The sequence below is a fragment of the Chaetodon trifascialis genome, chromosome 14, assembly GCF_039877785.1.
Source record: "Chaetodon trifascialis isolate fChaTrf1 chromosome 14, fChaTrf1.hap1, whole genome shotgun sequence".
Classification (NCBI taxonomy): domain Eukaryota; kingdom Metazoa; phylum Chordata; class Actinopteri; order Chaetodontiformes; family Chaetodontidae; genus Chaetodon; species Chaetodon trifascialis.
This window is the reverse complement of record NC_092069.1, coordinates 14,974,888-14,994,265: the sequence shown is the minus strand read 5'-3', so window position 1 is coordinate 14,994,265 and position 19,378 is coordinate 14,974,888. Positions and strand designations below refer to the sequence as shown.

Sequence of the window (19,378 nt, the reverse complement as noted above, 5' to 3'; positions counted from 1 at the left end):
GGCAGAGTGAGACCTCTTACTTTCACTGTGCTAACAAGCAGTTAGCCTGGTGATAACTTTCGAGCGTGTAAGCTAGGGGTATACAGGCTGTCTTACCTTTAACTTGTTGGTCTTTCAGCTAAGTTACACCATGTTTGCCGTAAGAAACGCTCTCCGCATCGGCTCCAGGTTGTCCATCCCCACGGTGGCGAGGAGAGGATGCGCCGGTGCAGCCGTCCCGGTGGACGATGTGGTGAACGGACTCACCGACGAGCAGATACAGGTTAGCCACAATGGCTAGCTAACAAGTAGTATAACACTAAATTAAGATATCTGTGCAGATAAGCAGCAAAAAAGAGAGACGTAGAGTAACTAAAACAAAGCTTAAGACAGTATGGTATATTTCGTTTTAACTGACAAAAGAAGATGGTTATTTAAGGACGTTGTGCACATGACGTGATGACATAACATTAGCTAACAGTCACATAAAGACCTTGATATTAGCCGACCTAGCCAACTACCTAGCAAAGACTTTTTTCGTCCTCGACAGTTAACCTTACTTAATGTATGTCGACAATTATTTCATTTGCACTGTATTTTACTAAAGTAAGAGCGGCTCTCATAATTTCTCTTTGTTCAGCGTTATAAGCTTAACCAGCTTGGTTTACCACTGTTAGCTACAAAGGTGTTGCGGGGTGAAGAGGTAACTTAAACATGTCTTTTATTCCCATCAAGAGTTTATTTATTTAATTTTTTTATTTAATGCACGGTAACAGCAGCTCAGTGGTATTTGGAATAAAGAGATGGGTACGACACGGGGCAGGGGGTGGGGTTCGTATGAAAGATATGATTGGGTAAAAGTAGCTTCCTCCTGTCTTGGCCATTAAGAAGTTGAATGCAGCGTCCCCTGCAGTGTCATTCAGCAGATTTTTTCATGATTGTGAAGTATCTGTCATCCAAACAGCACACTCACGGCTGTGTGTCAGCTTTCCTTGCAGTACGTTGAAAGTTTTGTAGCACGGGCATAAAACTGTAGCACGAGCAGAAGACGTCTGTTACATCTCTAAAAACAACCAGTAGTGCAGTTTCTACCTTTAACAGGCATTTGACATAACAAAGGTCATTAATGCTGCATGCAGGGCAGCATCCAAACCTTAACAAGTAACAAACGTTTTCTTTATTTGCCCATAATGGTAAATTGCAGGGCGTAACTCCTCTTGCTATACAAACGTCCATATAGTACAGTTAAAATGATGAGTACAAGTCTCTGTCATCATGCATACAAATCATTTATATGAAATTCACATTAATCATACAGTGTAATTCTGTAAAGTGTTTTTTCTCTCACATAGGAAGAGGTGCACAACTAAAATCTAGAATCCAAAGATTCAACTCATCCGCTCCAAGTAGGGTTTATGGACAGACCATTAATTAAGTTTATTCCTTGTAGGTTTTTTTCCCCTTTGATAATTCACAAATACAGCGTTTTCTCATGTAATGTAGCTCAACTGATTCAAAGATATATACAGTAGACAACACATCTGGCTTATGAGATGTGTCTCTGCTGCCACCGTATTGCAGCAGGTTCTGACCTGTTCACATGGTATTAAATGTCAGACTTTTGTGCTGATTTTGAATGTTCTGTTGAAGGAAATGCCAACACCAAGCATCAGAGAATAATATGTCACCAGTGTGAAGTTATTGTACAATATTTTACTGTTATGTGTTGTATTTGATATATTACAGTAAGTTCATAACAAGACTGTCTTCATATGGAATTAAGATTAAGATTGAATTTAAGATTACTTTATTAATCACTGCACACACATGCTACAGGGAGGAGACTGCACACACGCCATGCTTCGTGAAATTATTTTCTCCGCGTTTGACCCATCCTGTGTGTCAGATGACCAACAGATAACAACAGATAACCAACGTGTGTCAGATAAAGAAAAAGGATGATATTTGTAAATTGTATCAGTAAGATGATACAAATTATCTTCATCAATCTTTTTATACATGTACTGTATATGAGATCAGAGCTTAATTTAAAATGTTTGAAATGTTAATCTCTTGTGTAAACATGCTGCCATAAATCATTTATTTTCAGTTGTACAAAACTACAAGACAATTTTATAAGAATATGTAAATGTTACACAGTAACATGATGACATATTCCTTGCAGTAAGAAAAAGAGACTATACTTTGAAACTAATTCCATAGGGTAAGTTAGTTTTAAGTAATATAGAAATAGTCCTGTTTCCTGTCTGTAAATACGTGCCTGGCATTTGCAACAAACCAAATGTGTAATGAGTTTTGATGATTTTGATTGTAGATAAGCCTCTTGCCTCAGAATTCCTAGGAATTGTGGGAATTGGTGTTGGATGCATGGACTCTATGCAGCCAGGGCGTTTTAAGTGCACGATAGACCACAACTATCAAGTAGTGTAGTGATGGGCCTTCGATTCGCTCCTCACCTCACTGAAACAAGCAGTGCTGGCTATGACAACAGTCAAAGGCTTTGCAAAGATGTGTCACATGAGTGCTACCCCGGTTTCATCCATTGCACACACTTTTTTTTTTCCATGGCTCATTTGACATTGCACTGTACAGCTCTTACACTTGCGCCCACAGAAAAATGGGAACTACGACCGGAGTGTTCTTTTTTCAATGCTTTTAATGAAATGAGAGTTATTTGTTGTGTCTTTTGCACAGCTCAGACAGACGGTCCGTAAATTCTGTGCAGAAAAGCTCGCACCTCACGCTGATGAGATCGACAAAACAAATGAATTTCCAAGAATGCGGGTGAGTTGAGACACTCCAGCTTTGTCACCCCTGCGGTGCTGTTCTCGTGTAGGAGTTGTGTATTTCAGCATGTGAATTTACCTGCAAACTGAAAGCAGGATTTCTGTTTTGGTAATGTCTTGTGTTGTCTCTCCGCCAGGATTTTTGGAAAGAAATGGGGGAGATGGGACTCCTTGGGATCACTGCTCCAGGTAAAATGGGGGGAGGGAAAGCAAAAACCTCAGTCATTCACTATTTCTAAGTAGTTGCATTACAGTTGGCAATAGGAAAATGGTTAATTTGCAAAACAATTTTTTTTTTTGGAGTCAACATTCCAGTAGGGAACTTGTAAATGTTTGTTTCATTAAAGCGCAGACTGAAGACTACTTTCTTTTTTGTCGTAAATGATTTTGCTCTCTACATCTTTCAGTGGAATATGGTGGCACAGGATTGGGCTACCTTGATCATGTTATTGTGATGGAGGAAATGTCAAGAGTGTCAGCAGCCATCGCTCTCAGTTATGGCGCCCACTCTAACCTCTGCGTGAACCAGATAGTACGCCATGGCAGTGACAAACAGAAGGAGAAATATCTGCCAAAGGTCAGAACTAAAGAAGCTCTTGCTTTACGTTATAAGCTCTTTGAAAAATACAAAAAACACACGAAATAAGTTGGATTCAGTTCTTCATTCTCACAAAGGTTTTTCTTGTGGCCAGTTAATGACAGGAGAACATGTCGGAGCCCTGGCTATGAGTGAACCCAATTCAGGCTCTGATGTTGTATCCATGAAACTTAGAGCCATGAAGCAAGGTAGGACACTAAAGTGTGATTTATTCCTCTGCCGAAGCTGAAGCTATTCTATAATGTGCTATTGCTCTGGTACAATTTTCATTATTATTACTTTTATTCTTATTTTTAGTTTATTTACTTCAAAAAAATTCTTGCTTTTTTTCCTGTTTATTTGTACATATTTCTGTCCTTGTGCAGCTGCAACACGTGACACCTGAATATCCCCTCTTGGGATCAGGCTTGTCTTATTGTCTTGTTCCTACATTTATACTCATGCATGTATGCAGTATAGGCCTGCCATCTAAAATGTTTTACCATCAAATATTACAAGGCATGCTCTGATGCTGATCAAAACCATCAGTTACTTATTTATTTGGGATTGTACTGACTGAGGGTTTGGCACAAACAGGACTGACATTTAGCTCTTTTCACACTGAATTTTACATTTGCCAAGTGACTGACTCTGCAAGGAGGCAAGTGTGTGCGGGATGGCCAGACCATCAGTGTAAGAAGTGGATATACAGTATGTAAAGAGACAGTATCAAAGCACAAGTTTCAACTTGTTTAGAATCTACTCCTGTGAGACCACAAACTGATCTTCTGACAGAGAGTGTATCCTGTATTGTGTGTGTGTGTGTGTGTGTGTGTGTGTGTGTGTGTGTGTGTGTGTGTGTGTGTGTGTGTGTGTGTGTGTGTGTGTGTGTGTGTGTGTGTGTGTGTGTGTGTGTGTGTGTGTGTGTGTGTGTATAAGGTGTATGGCTGCAGCAAAGGACAATTCTCATTGTCGATTCATCTGCCAGTTTTTTTGTGGAAAATAGTCACCACAATTTCCAGATTCCACAGTGATGTCTTAAAATTCTCTTTTGGTAAATTAAAAGTCCAAAACCCAAAGCAGCAAATGCTTACATTTAAGAAACTGGAACAAGCAAATGATTGACATTTTTGCTTGAAAAATTACCAATTAATCAATTGACTAGTCATTGCAGCTCTAGTATGTATCTAAGTTTCATCATCACTGCACTGACAAGCTGTGTACTCTGAGAAGAGAACAAGTTAGGCTGTTCATTTTCCAGCGAGATCTTGTAAAAAGATTTTGCAAACCTGCTTCTAGTCTGTTTTTGGAGCCATATATCCTCAGCTGATAGACTATTTTGAAGTTTATTCTCTGTATACAGTGAAACTAGGTTCTGACATCTCGCCTTGATGGATTTGCTCAGCATGGATTCAGACATTTTACAATTTTTCTAACTGTGCATTGGAACTAAATAAGTACCAGATTTGGCTGATTCTGCTTGGAAGAAATCAGTAGTTTTTCAGTGATTTCCCTCATACTGCTTTACCGGGTGGAGATAATGGGCTGAGCATGAGCCAAGGAAACCAGTAAAAGAAGAGAAATGGCACAAAGCACCTAAATTGCCCAAAGCCCATGAAAACAGTTAATGCAATTTAGTGCTGTCAATCGATTAAAATATTTAATCGCAATTAGTCTCATGAATGTCATAGTTAACTCGCGATTAATCGCAAATTAATTGCACATTTTTATCTATTATAAATGTCCCATTAATTATCATTTTAATACTGTTATGAACATGGAAAAGTGGATGGGCTTGCTTTGCGCAAATGTTTTTTATTGAAAACAACGTGTAGTGTTATATTTCACACTAACATTCTCACTTTGAGCAGTCATTCACATTTGAAGCAAAATCTCACACAATATAACACTGTCAGTAAACAGATGACAAAAAATAAATACTTGGTTACAAAAAAGCCCCTTCAACAACCCTTTCTAAGGGATCAAAACAGGGTGATACAAGATAAAGTTACAAAGTGCACATCATTGTAAACTAGGACTCAGCCTATAGTGCAGTTAAACCATGGCTTAAACTCTCATACTTAAGTTTCCTTTGAACATACAAGCAGTCAGACTATGATGCTCTTGTGTTTATTCACCAGAGGCTTATCAACGCAGCCTCTTATTTCTCTCCAGAAAGAATGAACATTACTTGCCTATGGCTGCAGTAAGCTTGTTCTTAGTTGCGGTGTCCATATGCCTCTGTCGACAGCCATCCATTGTCGCCTGCTTTTGACAAGGAGGCGGCGGAGAATTCACATTCGCCGTGTGTTTGGCCATCAAGTGGTATTTCAGACTGGATGTGCTCTGGTGATAACTCCGTTCACCAACAATACACACAGATAACTTTGATCATGTCAGTTGACCCATCTGGCAACTTTTTGAAACTAAACTTTCCATTCAGAATCTTGTTTGCATCCATTTCGGCGTTTCGCACTTGACATCCAAACAAACCGGTAGCCTACTCTTTTACAGCTAGCAAGCAGGCAAGACACCAAAGACATGCATGGGGCGTGCCTATTGTTTTGTTTCCGGTTTACAATCGGATCCTGTAGTTTTCCTAACGCTACTAGAAGTGACCACAGCTTATAAAAAAACTACAAGTTCACTCAGTCACAAAGAGCATTAATCCCGCGATAAAAAAAATGACGCTGTTAAAATTGATTTGCGTTAACGCGTTAATAACCCGATATTTTTGATAGCACTAATAAACTAATAATAATAATAAATACACAAATAGAAGAAGTTTGAACACCTTAAAGAGGCTATAACTGATATGTAACACTAATAATGTATCAAATGAGCATGCCAGGATAATGTAAAAGGGGTCACTTGTTGTGATGAACCTTCAGAGAGTTATCAACTGAATCTGAAGCTCTGCTTGGCTTTATGAGCCTTGATGGGGAGTTTCAGCTCATTGTTTACCTGAGTTTTGGTTTTGGTTTATTTTCACTCCTCTCATAGTGTTCTTTTCAGCTGCAGCAGTCAGCTGTTTCCAGCAAAAATACTCTAAAAATCCACAGTACATTACATGCTTAGCACCAAACAGCAGACAGACAGAGACTCTTTGGTGAACACAGTGGAGCATTCAGGAACTAAAAAGCCAAATATTTCCCTCAGGGGACCAAAAACAGAGTTAAAAGGAGTGTGAACATTGGAATAATTCAATATATCAACTTGAAAGGTGATGATATATTAGAAAAACCAGTAACTGCATGTTTAAAGGCAGAAAGGTATTGCACACAAACTGTGCTGGGAGGCCGCATAAGACAAAGTTATTACCATTGCCTTTTATGTTTGTCAAATAACTGACAATCTCAAAGCAGAAAAAGCTGCCGGTAGAAGACACGCATGTTCACAGAAATGGAAATAAAGCTGTTCTGTGCTTTCATAGATAGACCACTAAGTGAGTGAGACATTAGATGAGATTACCATCAGCTCAAGGGTGTGATTGCTGTAAGGTTAATGATAGAGTGATGGTGTGTGTTCGATTTGTACTGGTTTAGCCAGATGTTTCCAGGATGAGGGAATTTATTGTTGAGCTACCTGAAAATATGATGTTTTTTATGAGAAGGTAAATATTAAATAACCACAATCACAGGTCTGCACACCTTCTCTCTTTGAACCTGTGAGTAGCACTTGTAAATATGTGCTCATCCGATATTTTCCAGTGGACCCAGACAAGTGTTTTGAAAATCATAATTAAGCAGTGTAAATGTGTTTTAGTTCCACTTAATTCCTGTTTTACCTTTGTATTTTTCTGCAGGTGACTACTATATTCTGAATGGTAACAAATTCTGGATCACAAATGGACCAGATGCCGACGTCCTTGTTGTTTATGCGAAGACAGATCCCGAGGCCTATCAAAGAGGCATCACAGCTTTCATTATTGAAAAGGTAAATACAGTCAAGTGATGACATGCCTCAGGATTTCCTTGTTGGGGACATGGGGGATGATGTGTTTTGGGGATCAGCCTTGCATTTTGTTGAAAGAATATGATTCAGAATTATGTGAAAGGAACAAGAATCAGCAGTTAACTGAAGTGGCTTTGTTTGTGCACATATGTGCACGTGTCCTGTAGGGAATGCCAGGTTTCTCTACAGCGCAGAAGCTTGACAAACTCGGCATGAGAGGATCCAACACCTGTGAGCTGATCTTTGAAGACTGCAAAGTCCCAGGTATGTCTTTTAGTGCACACTCTGACACAGTCTACAGATCATTCTGGCTCATTTCCTTGCATGTGTGTCGTGTGATCTCTTTTATCAAGTCGCATTTTATTTTGTTTTAAGCATTTTTTGGTTTGTTGTAGAGGAGAACATCCTTGGTCCATTGAACAAAGGCGTTTATGTGATGATGAGTGGCTTAGATCTGGAGAGGCTGGTGCTGTCATCGGGACCTATTGGGTAAGTTCAGTTTCCAATTTTTTCCTCAAGATTAGTCACTTAACACAAAAAGCATGGGAAAATGGGCATAAGAGTATTCCTAGAAAGCATTGTTCACAGAGGGCAAGATCGCCCACACAAACCTGTGCAGAGGAAGAAAGAGCAAAACTTTGCTCTCCCCTCATTATGTTGAAGACAGCGTCGTTGTAAGTTAATCATCTTTGCTGGTTGCCAGTTAACATCCTTTGAGTCACCGTTATTTTGGGAATGCTCATTTGGAGACCTCGAGTTACCTATAACAGTTGTTGAGAAAGTGGCAGTGTTTCTTTGCAGCAACATCTGGTGTGTTGATGTGTGTTGGCAAATACCAACCACACCAATACCACCTCAATGGTGGTGAGAAGTGGGTGTGGCCTTTTGGAGCTAAATGAATTGTGTGTCCTCTCTGAATCTTTTTGGAAGAAATGTGCTCTAGACATTCTTACATTGTTAGCATGTAAAGGTTTTAGACTTATATGTGGTTGCAGGGCTGTGGTTGCTTTCTCAGAGACAGAAACTGCATGCCAACTCACTGTTTGTTTGTTTTTTTCATAGAAAAGAAGGAAACAACTTGATGTCCAGAGTGCGCCCCACATGTCTTAGTCAAACGACAGAAGTGTTTTGAACTTTTCAGAAACAGCCAGAAGAGTCAGGGCACCTGACTGTGATGTAAGTTAGTTAGCTTTGCAGGATGCCAATTAACATCTTTTGAGTCAATGTGATTTTCAGCAACAACCAATGAAGGTGAGCTAATGCTAAGGGCACCTGACTGTGGCATTATGTCTTGTCCATACCTTCAGATAGGTTGCAGTGTCCAGCACTTAGTCGCCTGTCAATGGCACCTTCAATTCATACTTACCTGGCAGGGGAGATACCATGATCAACAAGGTGGTTCACCCATGGCAAGGCTCATCCAAGTGGTGTGCTGACCCGTGCGAATTCCCCAAATGTGGGAATCTTGACTGCACAATTTGTGGTAGTGGGAGACTGCATACGTGCTCTCCCCTCATCATAGTGTTGAACATAAACAAAGTGTTCATTGAGTGTGACTTAAGTTCATCAGCTTTTAGACTTCTATGTTGATGCAGGCCGGTGGTTGCTTTCTTAGAGACAGAAACTGCATGCTAAGTCATTGTTTGTTATTTTTTTCATAGAAAAGAAGGAAACAACATGACGTCTACCAAATAGTGCGCGTACCACACGTCAAATGACGAAAGTGTTTTGAACTTTGAATGTTGATGTAAATTCATCAACTTTTTGACTTATATGTTGTTGTTATTGTTGGCCTGTGGCACCTAATGACAGTGAGAAGTAGGTCTGGCCTTTTTGGGGGGGTAGAAATGTGCTCTAGACATTCTGACATTAATAGCATGTATAGGTTTTAGACCCACATTGTCTTGTTGATGTAATAAAGGCATCCTTGACTGCAATGTAAGATGGAATCAGCTGCTTTTGGAACTCTAGTGCACCAATTGTGGCCATCTTTAAAAATAATGGCTGCTCCTTTTCCCACTGCTTTTAACTTATTGTTTTTGTGGTGCTGTAAGGCACTTTGATCTGTGTATCATAAGGTGTTTCTTTGCTTTGCCTTGCCTTTTGTTTGCAGGATACCAATTTTCAACTTCCTAGTTAGGCTGTTTATTTTAGGTGTCACTGGGCAACATTTCCCACATAACCCTTCAGCATACTGTAATTCAAGTTGTCTGAGAGACAAGTAGATTTCTGCATCTCCTCTTGGCTGTTTTTTTAGGCCTTAGAAAATCTGGCCATTGATGGGAGGTTTAGGCTAATCACAGGTCATTTCACAGAGAGGAGGTCCCTCGTCTTGCATAGCCAGATCCATCTCCAGACTTTGCTGTAGCACTGTGGAGAAAATGAAATTAACAGCCTGATTCAATGGCCAATAATTCAGCAGAACCAGTTTGCATTTATGGAGAGTGCACAAATGCTATCAGTTATTAATGTTAGAAATGTAGAAATACATTTGTTACTGCTTCAGTTCATGTAGATAAACATTGTGAAATAATTATGAAAATTGCTAATGGCTGTGTCATCATTTAATTGTGAGTGGTGGTGTAAATTTTTTGCAGAAGCTATTGGAGAGTTTCATCAATAGCAGGGGTTAAAAACACCCAATGAGCACTCAGCTTGATCTATTGGCAAGCTGTTTCCCATCAAGCATTTCGCTTCTTCTGCTCATGGAGAGAAACTGCGGTTGTTCATTTCAATTGTTCATGAATTGTTCATGAGGCTTTAACATTATCATTACTTTTCAGCATCATGCAGGCAGTCATGGACTTTGCTATCCCCTACCTACACGTCAGAGAAGCTTTCGGACAGAAGATTGGACAATTTCAGGTTTGACTTCACTTTTATACAAGACAGCAGAGTTTTAAAATCCACAATATATATCCTTTGCAAAATGTAATACCTGCATTGTGAGACTTTACAATTGTATTTGGACTTTCGGGAAATTAACATAATGGGTTATGGTCATCTGTTTGCAGCTGATGCAAGGCAAGATGGCCGACATGTACACCAGGTTGAGCTCCTGTCGGCAGTATGTGTACAACGTTGCCCGGGCTTGTGACAAAGGCCACTTTAGTGCAATGGTGAGAGGATTTTTAATCACTTATCTACTCCTGCAGCACAGTTTGAAAGCAAGATCATTTAAATTTAGCTTCAAAAGTTGCACAGAATGTTAAAAATGCATTTGGAGCATCTATCAATGCATTTGTATGCAGTTAATTCCAGACCTTGTATCTTGAAAGGTATGTTATTTGCTTGGAGTGGTGCATTCAACAGGTTAAATGCCAACGTATAACATGTAATTTGGAATATTTCAACCCATAAAATTCAGTCAAAAGTAGAAAAACAAATGGCTAATTGTAAGCAAAGGTAAGCAAAGTCAGTATCTTATTTGACTTTTCCCAAAAATTAATTATAAGTTATGTTTTCCCCCACCACTGCACACAGTGACTGTTTGACTGGTGTTGTCGTTGCAGGACTGTGCTGGAGTGATCCTGTATTGTGCCGAGAATGCCACTCAGGTTGCGTTGGATGGCATTCAGTGTTTGGGTAAGTGCCAAGACCTGAGTGGTTCAAATGAATGCTGAACCTCAAACTAAAGGCAACTGTTGTTATTTTATCAGTATAGGAAAACCTGTGCCATACCTCCCAGCTGGAACTAATTAAATACAATCAGGAGAATCTAGTTTAAAGACAAAAAACTGATGCAGCATATAGATGAGAGTCTGATGAATACTTCATCTGGGGTTTCCACCCAATTTTGGATCTCGTTTACATTAGGGAAAACGCATATGTTTTCATGCAGTTTGGCCTCTCGTTTACACGTAAAACAGAGTTTTTTTCACGGAAAACTCCGGCCAAAGTGGAGATTTTTTGAAAACGCTGGTGTGTAAACAGCGTTAAACCGTGTTTTAGGTTCCGAAACGTCACAGCATGCGACTGAAAATAACGTCATGTGAGCGACCTGTGTTTACACTCGTGCCCATAGGTTTGGCATAGTTGATGCACTCGACGGCGTATTTATCCATGTTCATGTAAACGACAACATTTTTGAAAACGATGTTGTGTGCACAATGTTATTTTTGAAAACGGAGGGGCCAAAATATCCGTTTTCCAAAATACCCTGCTACGTGTAAACGTAGGGTTGGTATGTACCTGTGCTGTACTCTGATGTTGTCATCATTGTTAGGAGCTGGGAGCAGGCTCTACAGGTTAATAAATAGCATGCTGACTAGTGAACAGCTGCAGTGTGGATAAAAGAGAAGAGGCTTACTCGACTCCATAGTGGGAACATGGAGGAAGTTTCTTCCTCATTGTGACACTTCCAGAATGATGGAGAGAAGTGGGAATATATTGTTTATGGTATGCATGATAGACTAGTGGCAGTAATGAATTAAGGTGCAGGGCAGAAAGAATGGAGTAATATTCCTTATTGAACTTCTTAAACGCTTCATTTTATTGAGAACGTTTGACATATAAATTGCTCTCTAGACGTGTTTCGTGCAGTGTTTTTGTAATTACTTTCATTTTCATGGTTAGAAAGAATAGGTCTCTTTTGTTCACATCGTATCGCCTGTTGCTGCGCTTTGGTGAAATTGAGTGAACATGACATATTGCCTTATTTTGCCCAATTGAATGCCTTAATTTTCTCGTATTTTGTGCACAGAATGTAATAATGTTTTCAAACAAATGACCATGACAAGTTAATAAGGTGTGAATGGTTTTATTTAATATTTTTCCTTTTCATAATCTTGCCTTTGACGTTTTTCACAGTGCAGTTTGCTGGCTTGATTACATGACATAGTGTAAAATATTTTTTTGGTTGAGTATTAATGTGTATGTAGATGAAGTAAGATAAAGCACATGTTGTTAAAATTATACTTCAGTTGTAAAATGCACATTGATTGAGTTATCAAGCCATGCAACACACAAGTTTTATCAGTAGCAACTGACAAAAGTATTAAAGGGAAACCTTAAAAAGTCTCACCAAAACTCTTGGTTTGTCCTTTCAGTGTTACAGTAATCACCAGCTCTGGTTTGGTCCTCTTAATTATACAGTTAGATGTGACGATATTCTGGCTCTTTGCTCCGTTTTCCCCTGCTGTCTCTCTGATGGCCGACCTTCTCTCCAGATATTTGCACATCTAACTGAATTAACTTTTAATTTGAACCAAACCAGAGGTTGCGATTGCTGGAACACTGGAAAGACAAACTAAGACAGCATCGGTTGGTCTTATTTTGATTCTGTGGAGTTTAAATGAAGTGTGTTTTACATGATCTGCGAGGTAAAATTACTTTTTTTTGTCAGTGGGGTGCATTGAGGAGAGTGTTTCTTACTCTTTAACGGAAGAGTCTATCACTGTAGGGATGCTTTCCATAATGTTGTCAGACATGTAGAACAACAATCTGAACAAACAGGATTCATGGACGCACATTGATGGTGCGCATCATGAAGGGATTACATTGCAGCCTGTTTCCTGGCTGCTGGCTGCAGCACTTTCATTCAGTACTGGACCAGTGTCAAGTATTGTCGTCCCTATTAGTCACCTAAACACAAACACATGGGAAAGTAGAGTCCAGGTTGAAAAGCACAGGTTTCCTCTTCAGAGATCAGTGGACTTACGTAGTTGTTACTATATGAATGTATTACGTGTGCATTTTATTTCTGCAGTATATGCACTCAACCTGCTCACTAACTTATGTATCACCTGTCAACAGGTGGGAATGGCTACATCAACGACTACCCCATGGGCCGATTCTTACGTGATGCAAAGCTGTATGAAATCGGCGCAGGCACAAGTGAAGTTCGCCGGCTCGTCATTGGACGAGCCTTCAACTCCTTGTTCAAATAATCAAAACTGAGAAATGGCACTCGCTAAAGACTGTACGAGTGGTTTGCCGTGGAGGAACAGTTACTCACCCCAGGGCCTTATACTGTATGAACAGTTGGTGCTGGTAGGACGTCATTGGATCATCACTTGTGTTAGAATCAGTCACTTTTTAAATTGCATATAATTCATGAAATCATTCACTGTGGATGGCGATCTTACAAGCTGACAGTTGAAACAGTTGAAGTGTTGATTTATTAGGTTAAGTGGCCTTCATGTTATTTTGTTACCAATATTAGATGAACAAAGGTGAGTTACAGTGACTTGATAAACAGTGAAATGCCAGTAAAGCAATAAAATGATGCATATTGAACCTTATAAATGGGTAGTATCACAGACTTTCCTCTCATGATGAAATCAAATTCACTTTTGGAAATGTTTAATGCAGTTGTGTACCAGTTAATGTATTTTTTTAATTTCATCATTGTATTGTAGTTTATGTAGGCCCCTTTGACGTGATGAACACTGATTTTTGTGTTGTCTTGAACACTCCAGCCAGAGCTCCAACCCTGCTGCTGCCAAGAGTTTGTTATCGATACTGTGATGACCGCCAGTTAGTTACTGCTCCAACAAACCACTTGGGCCTTTCAGGGGTTTTAAGAAGAAATTCTGAATACTGAACCATTATTATACAAGATAAGATGACGTATTTAAAGCTAATGGCTGAGCAGCAGATCATTTCAGCAGATGAGGGTCTCTGGGACACATCCAGTGATAACCTGAACAGTGAATATCACTGCCGTGGTTCACAAAAAAAAGGTCATGATTTTACATTGATCACATCTTGTAAATGTAAATGGAGTTTGTTTTTCTCTATGTAACTTTCCACTCATGATCTCCATGCAAACTGATAACTGTCTGTGATCAGTAAGGAAAAACAGCTCATGTCTCAGTAATCTGTTGTTGAGAATTAGCAGTAGGAAACAGTTTGTTCATTTTTAAGAGCAAATTTATTCCCCTGTTGTTTTCTGTCCACAGTCCAGCTGGACAAACCCTCTGAAAGACTTTTCTGCAACTCTTGTCACAGTCTAGATGTACAGTGTGAAAATGTATGAAATAAAGTAGTTCTGCTTGCAGTAAATAGAAATTAACTTTTTTTTATCTTTTATATCTGGACATTTATGTACTTCCTAAGGGTCATATTTTCTGCCCCACTGTCTTCAAAATGCTTGATTATTTCTTAGTAATTCAGAGTTAAAGCAAAGCAGAGTTAAAAAGAAAATTCAAAGCACTGCAGACAGGTTAATAGACTGATGGTGTCATTAGTCGGTTTTTGTGACTCAGGCAACATATTCATAACTCAAAGTCTGTGTTACAAACTGGGGACGTTCACCAGGCAGGGATGCTGCCACTTGCATTATGGGAAATGTAGGATCTTGCATTTTTGGATATTTTCTCCTCTGCTGCTTTGACTTTGACCTTTCTTTTTTTTTTTTTTTTAATCTGTTTCAGTCCCTCAATCTAAGTTCAATACTAAATCACCAGAGTAGCAGCTTTTATTGGCAGCTTACACATTAGCTCCCTCATCAGGTACTGCCTACAGTACATGCAGGAGTCGTTTCTGAATCAACATGCAGAACTATGAATTATTAAGTGTCTTTTTTAGTGGAATGGAAGTTGTCATATTGACATGTAAGATTCCAGTGAATAATTTCCAGTCACAAACATGTTGTCTTCACTTAGAGACTGTTGTTCCAGAGGAGCACAGAGGACTGATAGAGAGCTTCATCACATGGTGCAACAATAATCACCTGAAGCGCAATATCAGCAAAACAACGAGTTTGTGGTGGACTACAATGCCTCAAATATGTTGCTGCAAAGCAGCTACAGATTATAAAATGTTGATGCTTCACACACATCTTCAACCCAACAGCGCAGATGATCTTTACACTCACCAAAGCTTCAAGGTGGACACCAAAGTGTCACCAATCCAGTATCTGACTAAATATGAAACACAGTCACAATTCCTGAGTTAAGGTGTTGAATAATGTCTAGAAAAGTGTTTCTAAAGAACATTATGATGACACAGTGAAGCTGATCTTTGACCTTTTGGATATGAAATGTCATCATTTTATCATATGAGCCATTTGCCATTATTAGCGTATTAATTATTGAGTTATGGCCATAAATACATTTTGAGAGGTTACAGTGACCTTTGACCTTTGACCACCAAAATCTAAACAGCTCAGCTTTGAGTCCAAAAAAGTACTAGATGTAATCCCTCAAGGCAGTCCTGAGATATTGCTTTCACAAGAATGGGACGGACAGACAGACAGACAGACAGACAGACAGACAGACAGACAGACAGACAGACAGACAGACAGACAGAAAAAACATAAAAACACCTGTTTGGAACATTCCACAGGTAAACAGGTTCATTGGTAACAGGCGATAGTATCATGATTGGGTCGTTCACAAGCGAGGATGGAGCGACATTCACCATTTTTCCTGCAGATGATTGCCTTTAAGTTTTATTTACATTTTACGCAGCGTCCAAACTTTTTTGGAATCAGGGTTGTAAGCTTGTCAAGGTGAAAAGGTGCTTTTTCATGGAAACCATTGTTTCTGTACAGTTACAAAAACCTCAGCTTTAGAGTTGTAAAAAACATTATACTGAAAGTCCCATTAAAAACTGTATATACAGTATTATGTATTGTTTAATTATCATTATTACATGAGCAGCATATCAATGTAGCTGGTACATGGGTGCATTAGTAGCATCTATCGTATATATTTTACCGTATATGTTATTTTGCTGCTCCTGCATTACTTCACACTCACTTACATTTGCTTCTTCATTTCCTATTTTTCGAGTCATGCATTGTCCTGCACAGGCCACTACACTTTGAACACTGTTTTCGTGTGTTGTTGTTGCACCGTGTGTTTTGTTCTGAATGTTTGCTTCACTCCCACTGAATGTTGCATCATCCATTCTTTCTGTTTTGCACCGAACACCAGCAGAAACCTGCTTTCATTCCTCTCTGTGCCATGCTGCACTGGATACAGATAACAGATCATGTGCCTGTATAAAAAGTCTTCATCTGCATCATTATCATTTCTACACTATGTGTTAAATAAAGGTAGGGGAGTAAGAGGTAGAGTCTTGAAATGTAGTGGAGTACGAGTATAAAGTAATCGAGTACAGTAAATACCTCAAACTGCACTTAAATATACTACTTGTCTTCTGTTTCTTTCCACCACTGAATGTAGAAAATAAAGTTGAAATAAGCAGTACTTTTATGAAGTTAGTAGTACTTTCCAAACGATCACAGACTCCTAAATCATTCCTCTTTCTCAAACTTGAACGACCTGCACTTCTCTAATCCCTTTTTTAACGACCTGCTGCTGAAACTTCTCCGTCCATCACCTGTTAAGATGACGGATCATCAGTTTATTGCCGATTCATCTTCTGTCATCTCATCCGCTGTCAGCTGCCGTCACTCAGGCTGATTGATGCGCAGAAGATTGTTTGGCTGGACTTGGATACTGCTCACAGCCACTCCGCTGTGTCGTTCTTGACTCTGTGTGATAAAACCACTCAGCACTGCGATGAAGGATTAACAGTGATCACAGTTGGTTGTTTCATTTCTGAGCATTTCGGATCTGAAGATGCTTCCTCCCCTCACTGCAGACATGAAGACGTTCTGTCGGCTCTTTTGGCTGGAAGCAGCAATGACCACAATCGGCCTGAAACACATTTATGGTGGAGATTTAATTTTTAAAAAACACTGCAAACCAAACATCCATGTTTCTGTGGTCTCTCTGAACACGGAGCTCAGCTCTCAAAGATTGAGCTGTGCATATGAAGAATACATGGCACAGGGTGGATTTTCACTTCACAGGAAACAAGTTGGGTTTAAACATTAATATATCATCTTTATATCTTTATATATTATACTACATTCTTATTTATCTTGTAAGAATATATCCTCTTAAAATCAAGTGTAAACAATAATATAAAAGAGAGTTAAATAATAAAAATGATATGCGAGACACTTTGTGGAACTGATTGAGAAAGTGACTTAAATCTTGAGGGGAAATATGTTCAATGGTGTAAAAAGGATTTAGATCATTTACTGAAGTAAAAGTATTCATTATTCCCCCTCAAATATTTAAGTAAAGGTCCAGAAGTAGAAGCAGCAAAATGTGCTGCAGTATCCAAAGTGAAAGTTCTAATTATGCAGAATGGCTGCCTTTTATTTTCACATTATTAAATCATTATTATTGGCGTGTTAACATTCAGGAAGTGCTTTAATGTTGTTGTTTGTCAATATGTAGACAACTGTAAATACTCCTGGGTAGTCAAATCATTATAAAACCATCTTATTTTTTAATCTGATGCATGTTTTGTCTAAAAAATCTGAATCTGAAGAGCAACAAATAGCTATCGTTGCCAGGAGACCAAAGTGAAATGCACTGGTGGAAATATAAATAAACTACCACAAAAACAGTATTCAAGTCGAGTCCTTCAGTAAATGTATTTAGTTACTCTCCACCACGGTGTATCTCCATGCTCGTCCGTTCAGACGGTTTTGAGTTCAGTGGTTGAGGCTGCTGCTGAACTTGAGATTTTAATGACAGTTTGTACAATCTGAGGAGCAAATTAGTACACAGGTAATGCAAGAGAGCACCTGAGAGCTGACCTTCAAATGTAGACCACAGCGCTCTGATGAGGAGGGGGGCATATGAGCACAAGCAGCAGAGCTACAAACAATAACTCACGTGTGTGAAAGAGAAATGTTTCTGAAACTGACCTCAAGCGAAACGCCGGCGATGTTCCTCTGATGGAGACAATAAATCAAACGTTTTCTACTCGTTTCCTGTCCTGAAGTGGCAGGTGGTCCATTTCTCCTGTCAAAAACACAACGGCAAGATGAAGGATGAGACTTTACTTCGGACGGGACTGTGCATCTGTGCCACGCAGGAGCCACTTTATAGAGAACTAATCATATTTGTTTGTTGATATATTTGTATTCATTTTCAAACAATAAGAGAGGCCTGGCTTTCCATCAGATTAGGTCTAACTTTACAGTAAAGCATGTTCACCATAAAGCTAGCTGCTTTCTAAAGGGATAATCAATCATGTGAGGCTTTGCAAACCAGTAATAAGTGAACACAACGCAAATTTAAAATAACTTGTGGCCTTTCAGGCTGTGCGTCCACATATTTGTGTAACTTGTGTTGGTGGAGTGTGTTTTGTCTTTTAGCTGTACGGCTCTTTATTAAGCAGGAAGGACTCCTCCCTTCAGACTGAGCGCCTTATTGTCAAGTGAAGGTTTTCCTCTTTGCAAAAAGCACCGAGCCTGAAGTTCATGTAAGTGAGTCCTTTGTAAATGTCGGTTGGATGCTGTGAAACCTTCTTTGACAAATGCTTTCTGATTAATAAAGCCTGACATGTACTAAACGAAGGTATACATGATGGAAATGTGGCATCAAAAGATCAGATCAGCTTTTCCATTATGAAGAAAAACTTGTTTTTTTGAGGGGTTGGACTTACTTCAATATTCATTTAACATTTATTAAACATTTTACAATGTCAATGCAGACTTGATGGCTTGTTCTAAAGAGAAAAATCCATATTTATTAATCAAATAAAGCACAGTGCAAATAAACACAGGACACAAGGACCTTCCACAACCTGGCAACCCCAAAGTTGTTCCTATATTAATAGCTCATTAATTGCAGTACAAATGATTTATTAACATTAATAAAACAATCAGTCTGGACTGATAAACTCTAATAAGGTGACTTATTAAAAAGCAGCACCATGATAATTAATATGCATTCATAAGTAGCTTGGAGGTACTTGCAGCAGTTCTTCTGCCTCTGTCTGCAGACTAAATGTTAATGTATGCAACCGTGTGTTATATTAGCACCTGTCTGAGGTTATGGTGGGTTTCAATCATGCTATGTGTCTGAAGGATGAGTGTATCATCTCCAGAGCATGCACAGGGGGGAGTAATAATGTAGCTTCCCCTAATTGTGTATGAAAGACGCCTGTCTTTATCCTGTATTCTCATTTTACTTTAGTGATCTAAACTGAATTTGAGGACCAATTTCCGCACAATGACCGCCTTCACTGTTGTACATCACATGTCCACGTATATCCACATTAAAAGACAGTGGAAACTTCAACA

The 19,378-nt window shown here is 39.2% G+C and overlaps 1 protein-coding gene and 1 non-coding gene across 2 annotated transcripts; both read left to right on the top strand.

Annotated features, from left to right (window-relative positions):
- On the top strand, positions 1–15,883 carry ivd (isovaleryl-CoA dehydrogenase). Its single transcript, XM_070979894.1, has 12 exons — positions 1–262; positions 2,695–2,784; positions 2,924–2,975; positions 3,194–3,363; positions 3,479–3,572; positions 7,169–7,299; positions 7,485–7,581; positions 7,713–7,806; positions 10,101–10,182; positions 10,332–10,436; positions 10,830–10,902; positions 13,072–15,883. The coding sequence occupies exons 1-12, from the start codon at positions 131–133 to the stop codon at positions 13,203–13,205; spliced, it is 1,254 nt and encodes a 417-aa protein (XP_070835995.1). The 5' UTR covers positions 1–130; the 3' UTR covers positions 13,206–15,883.
- LOC139342817 (U1 spliceosomal RNA) lies at positions 8,676–8,832 on the top strand. Its single transcript, XR_011603056.1, has one exon. It is a non-coding gene; the product is annotated as a U1 spliceosomal RNA (small nuclear RNA).
- Positions 15,884–19,378: the final 3,495 nt, after the last annotated feature.

Bases quoted from the DNA above. Each gene is read 5' to 3' on its own strand.
- ivd (XM_070979894.1), top strand. From the start codon at position 131: ATGTTTGCCGTAAGAAACGCTCTCCGCATCGGCTCCAGGTTGTCCATC. The intron at 3,364-3,478 runs GTCAGAACTAAA...TCTTGTGGCCAG, and splicing joins AGGAGAAATATCTGCCAAAG to TTAATGACAGGAGAACATGT. The intron at 7,807-10,100 runs GTAAGTTCAGTT...ATTACTTTTCAG, and splicing joins CTGTCATCGGGACCTATTGG to CATCATGCAGGCAGTCATGG.